At 49.4% G+C, this 19,659-nt stretch overlaps 1 protein-coding gene across 1 annotated transcript in view; it reads right to left on the bottom strand.

Moving 5' to 3' along the window:
* Positions 1-7,737: 7,737 nt before the first annotated feature.
* TNN (tenascin N) overlaps positions 7,738-19,659 on the bottom strand; it is a 31,222-nt gene continuing 19,300 nt past the window's right edge. The window contains exons 9-17 of the mRNA XM_075002820.1: positions 18,735-18,998; positions 17,774-18,037; positions 15,446-15,576; positions 14,724-14,856; positions 13,665-13,816; positions 11,676-11,772; positions 10,705-10,872; positions 9,806-9,969; positions 7,738-7,884 (exon numbers count right to left, since the gene is read on the bottom strand). Of these exons, the coding sequence (XP_074858921.1) occupies positions 7,738-7,884; positions 9,806-9,969; positions 10,705-10,872; positions 11,676-11,772; positions 13,665-13,816; positions 14,724-14,856; positions 15,446-15,576; positions 17,774-18,037; positions 18,735-18,998 (1,520 nt within the window). The remainder of the gene's footprint in view (positions 7,885-9,805; positions 9,970-10,704; positions 10,873-11,675; positions 11,773-13,664; positions 13,817-14,723; positions 14,857-15,445; positions 15,577-17,773; positions 18,038-18,734; positions 18,999-19,659) is intronic.

Genomic DNA, 19,659 nt, shown 5'->3' with positions numbered 1-19,659 from the left:
ACATTCAGAGTGACGGGCGTAGGCAGAGCTGGTAGGAGTGTGGAATGGAACAGCTGGGAGTGTCCGTAGAGGCAAAGCCGGGGATATGAGGGGACATGAAGCTTTCGCAACACTGATGCCAGGCTGAGTCTAAGCAAAAACAACAACTACTCCCTCCCTTGTGTGAGCTGACTTCATTAACTCCCTGGCAACAGAGCAAAACATCTGCACCGTCTGAGCTAGGCAGCAAAGCATCAAAGATTTCTTCATGGACAGGATTTAACATTGAAAAATATTTTCCTGGGAGTCTGATAATTTCATGGCCAGATTCCCCACCATGAAATGGGCCTACAGTGCCATCTTGTGGCCATTTATAATTATTTCCATGTATGGGACTAGGGCATGGCCTTTCCAGGGGATTAAAAAACACAGAATCCAAGGGCTGGAAGAGACCTCAGGAGGTCATCTGGTCCAGCCCCCTGCTTCAAGCAGGATCAACTCCCACTAAGTCATCCCAGCCAGGACCTTGTCCAGCCGGGACTTAAAAACCTCAAGGGATGGAGAATCCACCACCTCTCTAGGCAACGCATTCCAGTGCTTCACCACCAGCCTGGGGAAGTAGTTTTTCCTAATATCCAACCTACACCTCTCCCTCTTTAACTTCAGACCATTGCTCCTCGTTCTGCCATCCATCACCACTGAGAACAGTCTCTATCCATCCTCTGTAGAGCTCCCCTTCAGAAAGTTGAAGGCTGCTACTAAATCACCTCTCAGTCTTCTCTTCTATAAACTAAACAAGCCCAAATTCCTCAGCCTCTCCTCATAGGTCATGTGCTCCAGCTCGTTAATCATTTTTGTTGCCCTCCACTGAACCTGCTCCAGCCCATCCTATGGGTCTTACCTGGAAAAGCTCATTACCTCATAAATAAAACTACTAGTCTTTAAGGTGCTACAGGTCTCCATGTTGATTGCCATTCCTGGTGAAAGATAGGATTTACAACCCACTTTAACCAACTCAGTACCTAGATGTGGCCTTTTTGTTTTGCTCTAGAGCCAGTGAGGGCTGAAATTATACCACTGAGGCTGGGTAAGTGACAGCTGTGTATGGCACCTATTCCTCTCTATATAACTGGATGAGTTAACCATCACCCACAGGCCAGCATGGGCTCATCACCTCACAATGGTAGAAGTGCTTACCTGGAACCTTCTGACACACCTTCTGTTCACCAGACACTTCCAGTATTCCTGGTTGTGGAGCCAGCAGCTGGGACAGCCAGGTAAAGACTTCCAGGCTTCTCCAGCTAAAGATACCTGTTGAGTCCCTAGTTCCAGCAGCCATTAGGAGCACCAACCTGGTAACTAGAGAAGCAATGAGGAGATGCCTACATCCCCAGCTGGTGTGAATCAGCACTGAAGCTAATAGAACAGGGCTGATTTGCAGCACCTGGGAGGTCTTTCGTCCCCAAAAGCACCCAGTTCAGTGCTGTCCCAGAGCCACAAGGAGCAATTTAAGCCAGTCTTATAGTATTTGGCCCTCTGGGGACAAAGTAGGTATGAAGATCTGCTTTAGCCTTTTCTCTTAGTGAGGCGCTGCAGCTGTTGTGAATGCTGTTGTCTCCATCCCATGGCCTGCTTCAGCTGTGCTGTGGCACGGAGAGAGAACTCTGCATTAGGAGGAAGATGAGGGAGTTTTGGCTGCCTGCTCCGAAGCCCTGAGAGCAGCCGGCAGCGGCAACAAAGCTAGCACTGTGGCTTATTCCAGCCTGTGGCTCTACTTAGATGTGACATTTCTGCAGGGGTGCCTCAAAGCAACAGCAGAGGCGAATGTCTCTCCGGCTGAGCCTTGCCAGGCCTGAGGGAGGGGGACAGTGGGAATCCTGGAGGCCCCTTTTTTCCAAACTAACTCCTGGCAGGGGCTCCCTATAGCCAGGAGCCTCTGTAACTGCCTGGCCCCTGAAGCGCTGGAGGGAATTTCACGCAGAATAACCCACCATGCCCATTGCATGCATCCTGAGATTACTTCCTTCCCTGACAGAAGTGGGCCTATAAGGTTCTTGCTCACGCTGCCTGTAAATAGCAGGCCCCGAAACCAAGGCCCTGATGAGCTCTTGGAGTTACCCAGCTCAGCCTCCTCCTGAAAGCTGCCTCGAGTATCTCATTTGGAGGGGATGTAGGAATTATATCATGCCTGTGCCGGTCATTTCCAGCTCCGGCCTCGCACGCCCTGACAGCAGGGGCTGAGGAAACTTCCTCCGCTGGTAATAGATGGCTTTCTGACCCTGGACTTGCAGGCTGAACGCCATTTTCTGGAGCTTGTGGCTTTGCTGGCTTCCCCCAGCAGGGGCTGTGGTAATCACCACGCCTGGCTCCATGCACACCTGAAAGGCAAAACTGCATGTTTCCATGGCAATAACAGTGTGCAGAGTGCAGTTTTGAAGCACTTTGTACAGGCCTGGGGGAAAGCTGTCTGTGGTGCATAAAGCAGCCACTCTGGAACTGCCCAGAAGCAAAAAGCAACAGCTGAGAAATGACACTAGTGGGGGCTTATTTCCAGGGATCATCTCTATTCAAATGGCTCCTCCTGGGGCCCAGAGAGCTCACAAAGGCTGGTGAGAAGGAGGCGGGCGGGGGGTCATCAGCATTATCACTGAGGGAGAGGAAGGGGATTTTCTACCACCGTTAAGCGTGTGAGATCCTGTGGGGAAAACATGCACCTGGCTGGCAAGGGCTGGACCATGCTGCCTGAGCAGGGAAAGGGCATGCTGAATGGAAACATGCCTGCCTTTGGCCATTGCTGCCTCCCTTCCACAAAGGCCAGAGGTGTAGCCAGCACTTCTGGACAAGCTGGCGCACCAGCAAGACATCCCATGGTGATTTGTAGACTCCCAGAGAATTCACCCCCCCCACTGCCGGAAGCTGTTCCAATGACCCTCAGCAAGACCCCAAGGGTATGGCTAAAGTGTGGCGAAATTCTTTTGGTTGGCCTGGGTCAGCTGGCACAGGCCATGAAACTATAACATGGCAGTGTAGATTTTGGGGCTCAGGGTGGGGTGAGGTCTGGGATCCAGCCATAACATCTACACTGTATTTTTTAGCCCTGTGAACCCAAGTCAGCTGATCCAGGCCCTGAGACTTGGTGCTATGAGGCTTCGCTGGTACCTGACAAGTCTTGGTTCAGTCCGTAGCCTTCCTGCCTTGAGCCAGTGATCAACTCTCAGGTATTCCTTGCCCCTTTCGAGGAGCAGACACCAGGCCCCAGCCAACGACAACAATTTTAAAATTGTGACTCAGCCCTCCCTGAAGTTCTACGTTTATTTTAATTATTGTGTGGCTTTGACCGGGCTTTTGATATTTGAACCCTTCCTGCCTATCTCCAGGGTTTGAGGCAATGATGCCCACATTGACTGAGGTCAGTTGTCTCTTGCTGGATGTGCTATCACCCCTCACATCTGGCCATCTCCCTGCCCAGCAGTTAATTCTGCCTCCAAATCCCATCCACACATCACTTGCGCCTCCCTCACCAGTTCTGGCCCCAGCCTCAGTGCTGCCCCTTAGACTGACTGAGGGTTCTCCACCCCATCTCAGACCGAACGTGGGGCTCCCCACAGGATCGCCTCTCCTCCTTCCCAGACTGGAGGTTGCAAGGAAGGGCAGAAGAACTATCCTCATTGCTTGGGGGTAGGTACAGGGGAGGAAAGGGAGACCAAAAATGAGTTTGTCATGGCCCATGCAGTGTAATGAGAGCAAGGTTAAGCGTGAAAGGCTCCCACCAGGGCAAGATTTCAGTATAGAAGTATCTTTATTTGTAATAGTGAAGACTCCCCACTCCCCGCCCCCCTGCATTCTGTTAATTGACTGGTGCTTCTTAGGCATTCTTTCTACTTAAAGACCATTTCAGTTCAGCACTATGAACTAGAAGGATACCCAGGAATTCCCACTGGCACAGCTGATTAACCCCTTGGGATAGTGATTGAATGTGACTGGCTCACAGTTGTCTGGGGAGCTGGTGACTTCCTCTGTTGTTTACATCTTGTGCTCCAAGATCTGAGCTTTTCTTCACAAGCCAGTGATGTCTCACCCTTAAAGAAAATCATCACCTTGTAAACTGGCTGTAAACCCATGCAGGCTGCTGGTCTGAATCCACAGACTGCTGGAAACATCAGGTCAAAGAGTAGTGGGAACTTGTTAATGCCATGGTGATAATTTCAGGGTGCAATGATGACCATTTAAATGTATGTGAAGAGAAGCCTCATACTATGAAAAGCTTTCACCTTCATCTGTAAGTGGCATCTTATATAATCAGGCGGTTTAGGACACCACTATAGTAAGACAAGGGCCTGAAACATAAGGCCCCATATCCTGGCCTGCTATGAGGCTAAGCCCTGAACCACAATGGTCAAGACTGTGCTAACGCTAAGCTGTGAGCAAGAGCCAGGCTTGGCTAACGGAATCTGGCTCAAACAGGGTTAACGGTACAAAGCTTTAAGAGGTACTAAGCACAGGTGGTAAACACATTCCAGAGGAATGGTAACAGGACACTTAGTTAAAACATATCTCCATACCAATACCCACCCCGCAGATACCAGGAACATACCAACCCAGGTTCAGCAGAGGGTCTAAACTGATGGAATGATAGTTAATGACCAAGCCCTCACGTACAAGGTAATGGGTAGTAACTAGGTAACGTCAGAGGGTGGCAACCTAGTATGTCAGAAGTGATGTGTAACTTGTTTGTACCTGTGTATAGAAGTGCACCCCAAAGAGCTGTCCTTGTCCAGCTGAGGGGGCAGTCACTGACTGAGCCCAGTCCATTTTCATGAGAATACATCTGTTAGCCTAACTATAGACCTTTGGTCAGGGGACGCTAAAACTGTGAGTCATTTCCAAAACCTGGCCTGGTGCCTTGGATCCTTATCTGATTTTCACAGAATCATAGAACACTAGAACTAGAAGGGCCCTCAAGAGGTCATCAAGTCCAGTCCCCCGCTCTCATGGCAGGACCAAGCACTGGCTAGACCATCCCCAGTAGAGGTCTATCTAACCTGCTCTTAAATATCTCCAATCATGGAGATTCCACAACATCTCTAGGTAGTTTATTCCAGTGTTTAACCACCCTAACAGTTAGGAAGTTTTTCCTAATGTCCAACTTAAACCTCCCGTTGCTCCTTGTCCTATCCTCAGAGGCCAAGGAGAACAATTCTTCTCCCTCCTCCTTATAAGCCTCTTTTAGGTACTTGAAAACTGCTATCGTGTCACTTCTAAGTCTTCTCTTTTCTAAACTGAACAAGCCCAATTCTTTCAGTCAGTCTTCCCTCATAGCTCATATTCTCTAGCCCTTTAATCATTCTTGTTGCTCTTCTCTGGACCTTCTCCAATTTCTCCACATCTTTCCTGAAATGTGAAGCCCAGAACTGGACACAGTACTCCAATTTTGTGGCCTTTGGGGGCTCTCTTGGCATCTCCCTGCACAGGGCTAATGTGATAAAGAGCAGGAGCATATCCACCAGGCCAAATGAGTATCATTGCCGATGGACCAGAAGACCCTGTCCATGACTTCTGACCATTAGAACTACAACCCCTTTATCCTGCCCCCTGCCTCTTTATGAAGCCTGCCTAGGATTTTGTGTAAAGGAATATACTGTACATCCTCCTAGGCAAGTCTTGTGGCCGCTAGACACCAGCCTTGTGAAAGTTACAATTAAAGTACATTTTAGCATGAAGAGAGAGGGAGCTGGAGTTAGGGGCCCTAGGACAAGAGTTTAAATCAGGGTGGATGAACTTTAACAGAAGTTTAACAGAAAGCATTTCATGATGCTGAATGCCTGGACAGGGGAGTCGGGGGGACACGGCCCGACTGCACCTGAAAGATAGAGAATGTTCTGCACTCAGCCCTGAGAGGTGAAGGAAGAGGATGCTGGCACTGCAGGGACCTAGGAGAGAAGCAACATTTCTCTCCTGTGGAGAATTAGCTGTCGTATTCAAAATAATATTTAGTCTTAATTATCTTCAGAATGCTTTGCCAGCATTAACTGCCACACCAAACCCCTCTGAGGCAGGTTAGTGACCGTTATCCTTCCCATCTCGTAGATAAGGACACTGAGGCAGAGGGATTAAATGAGTTGTCCAAGGTCACCAGGAGAATCCTTTTCCAAGAACTCAGTATCAGAGGGGGAGCCATGTTAGTCAGTACCTGCAAAAAAAATGAGAAGTCCTGTGGCACCTTATAAAATTAACAGATTTATTGGAGCATAAACTTTCATGGGCAATCTGTTTGTCTATAAGGTTCCACAGGACAGCTCGTTGTTTTTTCAGAGGCCCACTCAGCTATTCTAATAGTGATGCCATCTGCCGACAAATCTCCTGTTGGTACATATTCCTCATTCGAGTCCTTGTTTTCCTTTCCAATCAACTAGAGGGTGAGCAATTCCCCTTGTCACAGCAGAATCCACATCAGCAGAGGCAGCATTACATGGGGAACCTGGCTTTTTAATAAGACCAAGGAGCTGGCATGAAGATGCCCAAGCTGTGGACAAAGAAAATTATCAAACTGCTCAGGGAAGAACTAAAAATAAACCCAAACTCAGGGGCTTTAAAGTGACAGGTTTAATTTAGATGGAAAAAGCACACATTTATAAAAAGCAGCTGATACAAAAAAAACTAGGTGATTCCGTGTTGTTTTTAAAATTCCAAAAAGGAGCGGTGTTTAAAAACCTCATCCTGCCCCATATTGAATGCAGCCCAAACACTGTGGTACACGTTCGGGCATGAGGCTCTGAGAGAGAAAGTGCTGAGAGGCTGATTGTTAAAGAAAGTGAAGTGCCATGGCCTTTTCTTCGTAGAAACGGGGGAGCAAGGAAGGAAGCAGCAGAAATAGAAGTAAACTAGACTTCCGCAAATATCAACCCACAGGGTTATTTCCAACGTAGATAAGGGTTGTGTTTTACCTTGCTGCATTTAACTTGACAATGCTCCCTGAGGCGTGAGAGGTTACAGTGGTGGCTGGCAGCAATAACTAGTGGTGAAGGGCATTGGCATAGACAGGGAAGCTACTTGGGTTGTGGGAGGCAGCAGCTGGAGCTAAAGTTCGCTTGTAAGTTCATAACCGTCAGGAAAAATAGATCACCTGTGTGCATCGCACCAGGCAGATCCTCATCAAGCTGAGCCAATCAGGATAGCAGTGAATGCTAATATTCCTCATCACCCCCCGTCTACTCTGTGACTAGTGATTTTTTGTCAATAGACTCCAAATGCTCCAAGCAGGCTGAGGTGTCCACCCAGACTGGGTTCTGAGCAGGGGCGGAAGCAGGGTGAGCACTGACCACCAGTGGCACCGACAGCCACCACAGGCCTGAGGGTAAGGTGGGAGGAGGCCCCAGCTGCCTGTGCCTAGAAGGGGCAGGGCCAAGGACAGAAGAGGCGGAGCTTAGTGCAGTCTGCCATTCTCCCCCATACCCTCTCAGAGCCCCACACCGAGCAGCAGCACAGCATTGTGAAGCATTTCAAAGAGGCCTGGAGCTCCCACTGTCACATCTGGGGACCGACACCATCCAGAAATAACTTCAGCAATGGTGGTGGCTGGAGCTCCAGCCCCTTTGAAACACCAGGCCCGGGGGCAATGACCCTCTTTGTCCTCGCCTCCCAGCCCCTGGCAGCGGGCCTGTTGATAAACAAGCACTGCAGCAAGCTGTCCCTGTAGTTACAAAACGATAGCTTTCCATTGCCAGGCATTGCTGGGCTTGGCCACGCTTCAAGGCCATTTTAAGCCCTGATCATCTTCCTCTTCCCTGCCTGAGACCTCTTTTTCCTCCCCAGGATCGGTTCACTGCTGTACGACCGAGGACGGATCTTCATTTCGGTGTAAGGGATGGAGAACAAATGGCCCTTCCATGGTTCCCAGTTGACCCCCTGGAAGGAAAACAAGGCACTCCCTTTATTTTGCATGTGCGCCAGGACTTGGCAAAATACAACCCATGGGCCGGATCTGGGCCACCAACCTGCTGGATCTGGCTCGCAAGAGCCTCAGCCAGCCCCCTGCCTCACCCACCCCTCCTCTCAATGCTCAGAAAAGCCAGCTGTGGGGCTCTATAAAGGCTGTGACCCTGCACATCCTTCTCCAGGTCAGAGTCCTTTCCTGCACCCATGACCCCATATGGACTCTGCCCCAGTTCACAACACCCTCCTTCATCCACTCTTCCCCCCCCGACCCCACAGCATGCCTACACCCTGGTCCTTTACCCCAAGCTTCCTTCTGCACTGAAACTCCATCCCAGACCCCGCACCCCCTCCATTAATATCACAGAAGAGTGCAGCTGTTGACCACTGTCCAAATTCTTGGAATGCCCCCCCAAAAAAATTATTGCCCACCCCTGACATAAGCTATGGGTGGGGTTCTGGAATACTACAGTACACAACTCAGACATTGGGAGGGTTGTTGTTTATTTGGATTTCTATCATAATAAGAAGAGGGAATCCCCACCAGCTCTCTAGACATCCCTACCAGCAGCTAATATACATACAGTTGGGCGCCCAATTGGACTGAACCCCCTACAAGCATCACACACACAGAAGGCTGTGTAAACAGATGCATTTTGTGTCATGTGCTGACACTGACAGCCCAGAACTATTTCAGACAGGTATCTGGGCAGGGAGCCCGTTTCTGAGCTGAAGTTCCCCTGGCAGAGAGGGATGTACTGCCAACCACCCCTCACCGCTTTGAAACAAGGAGGCTCCTGTTCAAACACTCCTGCCTATTTGCAGCTATGGCACAAGGAGAGTGGTGGTTGTATCTATCTATGCTGGAGCTGGGATGGGAAGTCTGATTTGCAGCCCAGGCAGACAGACACATGCTAGTTCTGCCTGCGTTAGCAAGCTAAAAACATCAGTGAGAGCTAAAGAGCACCAGGGGAAGCTGAGGCAGCCCACCTGATCCCTGGGATCCCATCTCAGGTGCCTAGCCCAAGCCACTGTCCATCTCACAAAGCCAACACTGCTTCAGTGCAGCTGTGCCCTCGAATCGCAAGGACAAGCACCGCCTGCTGCTTTAGATGTCCAAAACACCACTCTGAATTGAATCCAGAGACCAAGGAGCAGCCAGTGCAGAACAAGGCAGTGACGTGCTGCCCTCAGCTAACAGACAGGAATTGCAGTGAGCATCGTGTACACAGCACTTTTCAGATGGACAGCGGCAAAGAAGGGCAGGTAGCAATATTTCCATTTTACAGATGGGTCGACTGAGGCACAGAGCGATGAAGTGACTTGTCCTAGCCTTTTCACTTCTTGATACTAGGGCTCAAATCCTGGCTTACAGCCCCTGAGAGGCGCCACTACCCATGCCGTCCTTGCTCTTTGGATAAACAAAGGAGTCCAGTCTCCCATGGCTGCCAATCCAGCACCTTTCAGCACCACTAAATTCATTGTTCACACCTGTGATCAGTGGGTCTGCAGCTGTGTTGCAAAGGATGCAATGGGAACGACTCCATGTGTGTCTGTCTGTGTCTCAGAGGCCTGACACCGAATGGTTTAAATGACCACTCGTTTAGCTCAAACAGTAGGCTCTGTGCTAGCGCACCAGGATGCTGCACCTCCCACCCCGTGCAGTCACAATGAAGTGACAGGTGACCATATGGGGCACCATAGTAATGACTGTGAGGTTTCTGGCCTGCTGTGGACTGGTCACACTACACCTTCTTTAAAGGGAAAAAGAATTCCTGATCTGTACCATTGGATGCACCTTCCCAGCTGAGCTACCCTCTGCACTGTGGAGCATCCTCTGCATTCCAAAAGCTGGTGAGAAGCAGCACGCAAGCAGCAGCACCCTGACACTCACCTCACTGTGCTTGTTTTCTCCATATTTGCCATTGAGGTTAGCCAGGTGGCAGTTCTTGTACCACCAGGCACCATGGTGTGACCTCGCACAGTTGCTGAGAGCCACATCATTGTCCCTGTCCCAGGTGGTGAACTTCCAGCCGTTGTGGTAAGTCAGAGCATCCCCTACAAGAGGGGAGAGGGAGACGTTAGGCACAGCAAGCTGGGGGTGCCACTATCACACTGCTGGAGGGGGATGCTAAGAAGGTGCAGTTTGGGGGACTGGGAGATCCCCAGAGATTGGAAGGGATGGAGAGGTAGGTGATAAATGGGGCAGGTGAGGGCTGGAAGTCAAGGACACAGCTATCATCATCATCATAGCAGAGAATACCTGGAGTACAGATGGCAAAAGACCATTGTATCAACAAGATAAACTCCTTGGCGAACTCCCAAGGAGTCTGAATTCCAGTTCAGTGCAGGTTGCCCCCGCATGACCCTCCTCTTCCTGCCGCGTGTTGCCTTCTTTCATTAGAGAAGCCCAATGTCTTCAGAGGCTCATCTGCAGGAACCACTCCCTATTCTGGCACCTTCAGCAGGTGGCCTGCTCCACCCAATCCAGTCCCAGGATAGCTCCCTCCTCCCTCTTCTCTGCCTCCTTCTCCAGTGGCAGATGAGCCACACCTAGTCCCCAACCTCCTTTGGAGGAGATGGCCCAGCAAACCCTCTCCCCCAGGTCCAGCCAGGAATATCACTGTCTATTTCTCTCCTGACAGACCCACCAGGAAGCAACCTGGCTTGGGGTCTTCTAACAGCTCCCCAGTCTATTCCAGCCCATATGCTGATGGGGAAGCAAGTGTCCCTGATTCTAGTGCTTGCTTCCATTGTGTGAGACAGAAACAGCAAAGGTATGGTAATCCTCACCGGCGGTGCCTCTGTAATTCCCCACAGAGAGCCTGTACTTATCCCTGCTTGAAGCCACCTGGAAGAAGTCATAGATAGCATAGGCAGAGTCATTGGAAGTCTGCAAATCCACCCGGATCTCATATTGAATGGCAGTGCTGCTCGTGAGGTTGTGCAGCTTGTCAAGACCTGGGGGGAGAAACCAATTATTCTCTAGAGGGAAAACTGCAGTCAAAATTCATTCATCTTTTCGGTTCTGAGGTTTCTTCTTGCCACATTTGTGGTTAAATCGGTGGTTTGCCCTTTCTCATCCTACTATCTTCCCACTGCTTGATCCCAAAGTTTTACAGTGTACGAAGCAGCATGAATTTTCACCATTACACCTGGTTCCATGGCAGCAAGGAGTGGCAAAAGGAACACAGGCACCTGATGTCACTGCTAGATAAAGGAGAACAATACAGACTGTGAAAGAATATTCTCTATCCCAAAGCAAATCTAAAGACCCCAAGCTACTGGTGTATCTAGGATTTGAATTTGCCAGTCTAAGCAGCCAGCTGAAACAGCAGAAAAGGAGACACAGAAAATGACTTGCTAAATACAGTCCTTTTTGTTCCTGTTCCTCATGCCTGAGTGAATGCTGTATTCTCCTTTAAACTGGGGTGCTAGTATCTCCAAACTCTTCTCCTGGTACAGGATCACACAACCCCTGAAAGGAACCTGTTCTGAGGTATGGAAAATTTTAGTTCACGCTGAATAAAAGCCTAATGAAGTTAGGAAAAAGGTCCTCATCGACTTCTGTGGACCTTGGGTTTGCTTCACTGGCCTATGTGCTTCCAAGCAAGAGCTGAAATAGACAAGCCCAGGGTTGCTCCCACGGTATTCCCAACCCGACTGCAGACCTGAGAGGTTTGCATATTTCAGATAAGCATCAAAATGCTGGCTTAACAAAGCCTGTCTCTTAATGGTTCACCCTTAACATACAAATACAGTACCAAGCCAGAATTCCTCCAGGGGGTCTCCAAAGCCTTCAACATAATACTTCCAGCGCTTGTAGAAATCCAGCTGCCCTGTGTTCCGCCGCTGAAACACCTGCAAAACCAGCACAGCTGTCTGAGTCATGCACAATTAAGTATATTTTCCTTGTTTTCTGCATATGGAATACTCACCAGCAGCCTGCACTTTCCTCTCACTTATTCATTACAGGAAGCCCCAACTTACAAATCGCTTGTGTTCAAAAAATTTACTTGTAATTCAGGTGTTTGGAAATCAGACTGTATTTTCCCAAAGAAACAAACCATGTTATAAAGGGCAGCCAGGTTCCCAGGCTAGCCAGGTTCCCAGACTAGCCCATAAAAGCTTATTTAACCCTTAATGTAGCAGAAATACTGTATATCTGCAATGAAAATTAATAGAAATAGCATTTTATTTAACCTTGAATGCTGGTGCTTGAGGAAAGGCAGGTTCAATTAGAGGGGGATGAGGAGGAGGTGGTGATTCAAAAAGAGTGTTCATAATTCAAGCTATTGGTCAATTGTGACTGGCCAGGAGATTTCACATGCTTTTTGGTAATGTTTCCCTGTTCAGACAAGCATGCAAGCTCTTCCAGTCTGGGAATTTAAAATTTGTTTTCCACAAATGTTTGCCCTAATATAACTCAAATCACACTCCTCTTCGTGGACAGTAAGGACCAATCTCCCAGATGTGGTTAAAACACCTAAACAAACAGGTACTAGATCTATAACTGGGCCAACAAGAACTTTTTTTAACCACAGGAATGAATATTCATGGGAAATTGTTCACATTATTCAGCCCTTACTAAAATAAAAACACTTAAAAAACAGAGATGAAGATCATTTTCCTGCGGTGAAGTATGGGGTCACTGCCCAGAGAGAGGCACACACGATAGGAGTCACAGTTTTACGTTCCTGCCCTGTTGTACAATGCCCTTAGGTCATGGTTTCTGTGCTGTGACCAGTGGTGCTTGTTCATGTCATGAGTCCCACTGCAGTGATCAGGTGGGAAGGACATTCAGCCACCAAAAGCCTGACTGGAATATGGGACCAACCCACGAAATGCTTTGCATGTCAACGACCCACCCCAACCACTGCACCCGTGATTGGCATTCACCTCACATCAGTACCAAAAAGGTTAATGAAGCTGAAAAAGGGCCCAATAGTGAGAAAGGAATTAGGCTGGAGAGAAGCAGCTCCTGATTGGAAGATGGAGTTCAGCTGAGCAGATGGAGGATTGGGCTAGTACAAAGACAGCAAGCTGGTGAGAGATGGCTGCAGCAAGGATGCCTGCAGCCACCCTCATGCGTATTTGAAAGGGAAGCCACAGAAAGAGTGACCCTGGCCCTGAGGGAAGGGCATACCCGGGAGGCAAAATGGGGGAGAGCAAAGCCTGCAGTAGCAGTCAAGGGAGAAAGCATCAAGGTTGAACACTGAACTGATCTTGGCTATGCTGCAGGGTCCCTGGGCTGGAACCTGAAGTGGTGGGCAGCCCTTGTGGGCTCCATATCCCAGGCCTAGTGAGGCTCCATATCCCAAAAGGGGAAACCACACAATGAGCTGTCTGGAGAGATAAGCTCATTGTCAAAGCTGAAGCAAGAGCCGGGCCACAGAGCAGGGGAGAGACCACAAAAGGAGTTGGACTTGGAAGAGCGCTAATCCCCAGAACAGCCAGGAGGGGGAACCATCTGCAGCACGTACAGCTCCCCATGACACCACCACAACTGGCATATTCAACAGTAGCCTCAGCAGAGGCCTAGGATGGAACAGGCACAAAGGCAACTACCCCTTGTCCCTACAGGTCACTATGTCCCAGGCCAGAGGTGAGAAACATGAACATGGCGCTACAGAGTAAGAAGAGGCATTTTTCCAGTGCGGCTGCCAGTGCAGACTTCAGTCTCCAGGGATGTCAGTGCAGCATTAGAGTCACTTGATTTTTTTTTTTAAACGCAAAGCCCCACCACTACTCACTATCCAGCCGCCTCCATCGGTGGTCATGTCACAGTACACCTGCAGGGGCCTGCCAGCATCACCGTTCAGGTAGATGGTGTACATGCCGCTGGCAGCATTGCCGTTTTGCTGGGTCTGGCTGCAGTCAGCGGGGTAGGGGTAGAGAAAGGCAACTGTAGGAATAAGAGAGGGAAAAACTCACGTCAGCTAGTCCAAAAAGGAAGCTGGAGGCGGCATTCCCAGTTGAGGCTCCCAAAGAGGATGTGGTTTGAACAGGGGCCCAGGAACAATTACAGCCTGAGGCTATTAGGATCATACAGAGTCTCTGCACCATCTCTGCCCCACAGGCCCTCATCAGCTAGAGCTCACACCCTGATGCCAGGGGCCTCCTATGCTCCAATAAAGGCCACCCTCAACCTAAGCTATGTATTAGCATTTCCAGCTGTCTACCTGGCCCAGAAATGAGATCCCTCAGCTGGTCCTCAAGAGGGTCCCAGGCAAAGTAGAATATGTCTGGGGATGGTGATGTCATGGATGCCTAGAGAAGTACGGGTTATGGATGGAGGGGGAGCTTGCTATGCCCTCCCCACTTGCACCATTCGTCCACAGTGAGTGACCTCCCCAGTAGGGCAAACGACAGCATCACACTGGCATGAAAAGCACCTTTGCAGGATGCCATATTGATACCAGCTACCTGGGCCCTGTCAGTGAATGTGGACAGTTCTTGAATGCCACAAGCTGTGCTTGCAAAGTATCAGCTGCCCCCATGCTACTGGAATGATGCAAGACATCCAGAGCTGGTGATCACCTTCCCTACCTCCAATCAGCTTTTCACAACCAGTCAGTCAATCTGCTGCACTCTACAGGCTCTACATCAGCCAGATCAGAGTCACTTTGTGTTCTTCCCCCATTGCATCCCCAGCCTGGTCAGGGCAACGGACTGGGAACCAAGAGATCTGTGTTCTATTTCCCACTGACTGGATGACCTTTGATGAGTTGTTTAATATCCCTGGGCCTCTGTAGGATGCAGCCACCACCATTAACCCTTAAGTGTGACAGTGTTGTTAGTGCCAACCCTACCTGTTGAGAAGACGTTGTCTGCCTTTCTGCTCCGGCGGTCTCCCCTAAAGGCCACCAAGTAGACCGTGTACCTCACTCCTTGTCTCAGATCTTCCAATATGAACCGTTGCTTATTCGGGCCCAGTTGCACTTCCTGACAAACAAGACAAGCTAGACTAAAGATCTGCCCAGCTGCTCCAGAGCCCGGCTTCCATTGGTAGCAGGGCACACCCCATAAATACAGAGCCCGACTGCATACTAGAGGGCAGGATTCCCTGTCCCTTGAGCAACAATATGGGGAAAACGTGAACTTGAACTGAACCTACAGACAATTGCATCCACAGGGGTGGGACTGTAGCCCCATCTGCGAGTGAGACACCTCTTGTGCACGGCGTCCTCTGCCATTGATAAGCACACTGGAAAAGCAAAGATAGAAGCACATCCCTGCCCCTCCCCCTCAGATCAAGGCTATTAACAGTGGAACTCCCCTGCTCCGTGAAGGATCTGCCCACTCCACAACACCCAGCAGCAGCCCACAGTGGTGTACACCATCCAGCTGGGGCTCCTCCCAGCAAGGCTAAGTAAGATGGAACGTTCCACTCCCAGAGGCCTCTCCCCATTGACATTCTGAGGCTGTGCATGCAGTCTCACTAACGGGATCTTATTGGCTAAACCCACCATCTCAAGAGCACTTCAAACAGAGGGCTGTTTGCATCAAGCAGGAATTGAAGACCTCACAGTACCTTGCTGGTGCCATCTGGAGCCTGGTAAGTCAGAGTATAACCACTGATCTGTGCTGCAGGTGGTGTCCAAGTAATCACACCACTGGACTGTGTCACATCTGATATACGGAGGTTCTTGGGAGGGTCAATTTCTATTTCAAACAAAAAGCAGAGAACATAATCCAGCTCTCTGCTTGTACAAGTACCTCTGAGAAGAAGCAACACAAACTACAGAAACTGAATTTCATGGTTCACATGGAGGAATGCCTGAGGTGCATTAGCAGGGTGTGGGGGCCCAGAACAGAGATAGCAAAGATTGCCACAGATCAGGCTTCAGAAGCCCTGACACTGGAACTGAAATAACACAGGATGTTGTAAGATATGAGGTGGCACCTTGGACTGAAAGAGCACAGACCGCTGTGGAGTGAAGACGACTGAGCTGCACTTGCTGAGCTGTGAGGGCATCCGAATAGCTTATGGTCAGAATTTGGGTTCTCTGGCAGAACTACGTAGGAAATTCTGAGCCTGTGTCTGCACCAAGCTCATTTTCAGCCAGTGTCACCTACCCCAGGTTAACGGTCTCCAAAATTCACAGGCATATGCCCATCTTTCCTTAAGAAAAGCAAACTGGCCTGACAGCAAATGTTAATTCCTCACATCTAAGGATGAGGTGTTGATGGTTGGCATAAAGGTCAGGGCATTGGTGCTCTGGCCTAGCTGGAATCAGGAGGTCAGAAACAGGGTTGGATCCAGGCAGGAGTCAGAGATTTGAGAGCAGACAATGACGTGAGGTCTGCAGTCACAGCAGGCCAGAGGTCTGTGTAGTAGGGTTCAAGGATGAGCATGAACCAATTCCAAGGCTGCAGGATGCTGTTACTCAGGACCTCTGGGTGGTGCTTCCCGCAGCGCCTAATCCACACAGTGCCTTTTGGATACGGCTGTGTATGGCTATTATGTTCTGGAAGTTATGCCTACTGTTACCCAGGTGTGGGTCCAGCCCAGAGCAGCAGGGGCAACACAGGCCTCCCATTGGCTTCTCCTTAGGGCTAGCCCAGGGCAGGACCACACAGGCCAAGAAGTCAAGGCAAAGCAAGGTGTGCGTGGGGGGAGGGGCACTCAGGGGAGGAGGGGCAGGGATGCAGGATTCATGGCAACGTTCAGTGTCCCTTCCCAAGCTGGCCACTGTTTTACTGGTGAAGCTGTTCCCTGTGGTCACTCTGCAGTATAACTGTGCCCCCTAGCAGCCTCCTCCTTTTCCATGTTATGGAAGACAGTCCCATTCCAGTCACATGCCATTTTCCTAGTACATCCAAACCCTGGTCATGCTTTAAGTTAGGGTAAGAGGAACCTGCATAGCAAATTTGGTAGTCCTCATTCTAACTGCTGAGGAGGAGTTTTTGAACAGACTCAGAGATGGATGGATGCACAAACTCTCTCAAATGTGGAAGCAATAAAGCCTCTCAGATTAGTATTGTGGATGCACAACCATTGGACAGCAGAGGGAGCTATAGGGTATTGGAATCCACTGTCCTGCTCCAGAGATAGGACAGTCAGCATTAGCTGGGCTCTCCCTATGAACAGAACCCTACAGAGAGATAAAATTGGTATCCACATCCACTCTGAGGTGTGGATTTTTCACATCCCTGAGAAACGCAGCTGTGTCAACCTAAATTCTAATCGTATCCGAAGCCTTAGGGTCTTCCTTTGGCTTCGGCAAATGGACAGGACTTGTGATCCGAAGGTGGACCCACTCCTTGCAGAAGGATTGGAAAGTCTTACACGTATTAGGATCCTATAGGACTGATGACAAATCTCTGGTAGAGTTTGTGTGTATTTTGATTCTAGTTTGTTTTACCTTTTCTTCGTGATGCTTTTATCTTTGAATAAATGGAAGAGTTGTGTGGTCACTGGTAAAACCATGTATGCTGAAAAGAAACTATGGAATGGGGATTGAACATTTGTCAGGCCTGCAAAGGATAATCACAGCAAAGAGCCAGGGGCTGCAGCCTACAATTCCCAATTGAAGGAGAATAGGACATCAGGCCCTATCCAGAGAAGGGGAAGTCCAGTATTTCTAGACTGTACCACAGAGAGGAGTGGGTTAAAAGTGCAGTTACCATTGAAACTGCTGGCTCTCAGGGCGTATAGCTCATCTACTTCTGCTCTCTGTGCCATTTCTAATAGCTCATAGTTATCTTCATGATGGTTTGGCCAGCGCAGAATTGCTAAGCAGAGGCAAAGTTACCTTCAGACGCAATGATGCAAAGAGAGATCATGAAACACCAGTTAAGAAAGCCAAAGCAATGTCTCCATCTAACTTCCCTTCTGCCCCACCCACACACACATTACCTGTTAAAGCCTCTGTATTTGCCCTCCTGCTCTGCTGGCTTCCCTTCTCAGCCCAGATGTAGATGATGTATTGCAGTCCTGGCACCAAATTTGTCAGGGTGGTGATGCTTTTGTCTTTCCCCACAGCTATCTCTCTGGTGTCCCCATTAGCTGAGGTGTAGCTCAACATGTATCTGTCTATAGGAGCCTGGACCCTATTCCAAGAGATGGTGGCTGTGTCCTCTGTCACGCGGTCGGTCACCAGGTTAGTTGGGCTGTCAATCTCTGTGAATAGAAGTGGGAGTTATCCAAATGTTGTAAATAGATTCTGAAGTGTCTCCTTGAAGCTTGTATCTTTTGGTCTTGAAATTTCATTTTCATACTCTTAGAACTTTTGTGAGGGGAAGGACTATATGTCTGTCGGTTCCAGCGTTCACATCTCAGTGGCTAAGCAATACTCTTGCTACTGAGATATTGAGCCAATTGAAGGTCAAGACTGAGATGCATTGGCAGATGTCCCATCATGGTATAGCAAGTGATGCTGCAGGTACGGTGCAATGGCCAGGACTGGGATATTTGGCTGGAGGCTACAGCTCAAAACCGAGCTGTGAAAGAATTCAGCACTAGAATAACAGGGGCGCTGCAGGAATGTAGTCAACAGCGGCGCTGTTGGGAGAAGGGGCAGAACTAGATTAGCAGGGGTGCCACAGACCACACTTGGGATACATAGGCAGAGGTGAGGGGGGAAGTGCACATCCCATTTTCACCCGTACTACATCTCACTTCTACCAGTGCTATTACCTCTCACAGGAGCACCAGATTTCAAGAGACGTGAGATGCCTGCAGGGGCACACTCCCACAGCGCACAGCTGTGCCGCAAGAAGTCCTAGGTTTTGCATTGTGTGCAACAAACTAGGGGAAGGGGACACTCACAGCTAATCCAGTGTGAAGCCAGTCACATCCCAGAGATTCCCCTGGTTACCTGTCACAGCTTCAGTGTTTGCCCTCTTGCTCTGCTGGCTTCTCTTCTCAGCCCAGACGTAAATCACGTACTCTGTGCCTGGCTTCAGGCCCATCAGCATACTGGTGCTCTGGTCTTTCCCCACTACTCTCTCTCTGGTGTCTCCATCAGCAGAAGTGTAGCTCACCACATATCTGTCTATAGGAGCCTGGACCCTGTTCCAGGAGATGGTGGCTGTGTCCTCTGTCACTCGGTCAGTCACCAGGTTAGTTGGGGCGTCAATCTCTGTGCGTCAAAGCCTTGATTAATACCATGTCATTGACTGAATCTCAAGTGACTCTCCTAGAGCATCATGTCTTCTGGACCTTTCCACATATTAAATATTGTGTGAGGTGAAGGAAAACACAAGGCTGCTTACTTGTCAGTCCTACCGTTCACACTTTCCTGAGCAAATACCCCTCTTAGCTATGAGTGCTTCAGGAGTCACGCCTGGAGGACTCAGAACTTACCAGAACTTTCAGGGGGACCCAGCCTGGAGCAGTAAGATTGTTGTGAGTCAGGATTTAGATAGATGGGTAGAGTTGTGTATACTGCAGGGCTAAAATAGCAGGAGATTCCTAGGGGAAGACTACAGTGCATTGACAGAACCCTACAGCGGCAGAGTGCACAGAACCTATATGCATTATGGAACCGGTCACTCATCCCATTAAAGTCAATGAAATTTTGCAACTGAGTAAATGGGGGCGGACAAGTCCTAAATCCCAATCCTGGAGTGGACTGCAGCATCTATGTACCTATGCTATGTCTGGCCACATGACAAACTGTCCTGTAATGGGCACTGTACAACCCTAAACTGGAAGAAAACAGAACAAAACACAATTCACCTTCATGGAGCAGTTTGTGGTATGCAGTTAGTGAATATCACATCCCGAAGAGGCCCCTGCTT

Source organism: Carettochelys insculpta, chromosome 9 (assembly GCF_033958435.1).
Source record: "Carettochelys insculpta isolate YL-2023 chromosome 9, ASM3395843v1, whole genome shotgun sequence".
In the NCBI taxonomy this organism is placed as follows: Eukaryota; Metazoa; Chordata; order Testudines; family Carettochelyidae; genus Carettochelys; species Carettochelys insculpta.
Note: the sequence above shows the minus strand (reverse complement) of the source record. Positions and strands in the feature narration are given on the sequence as shown.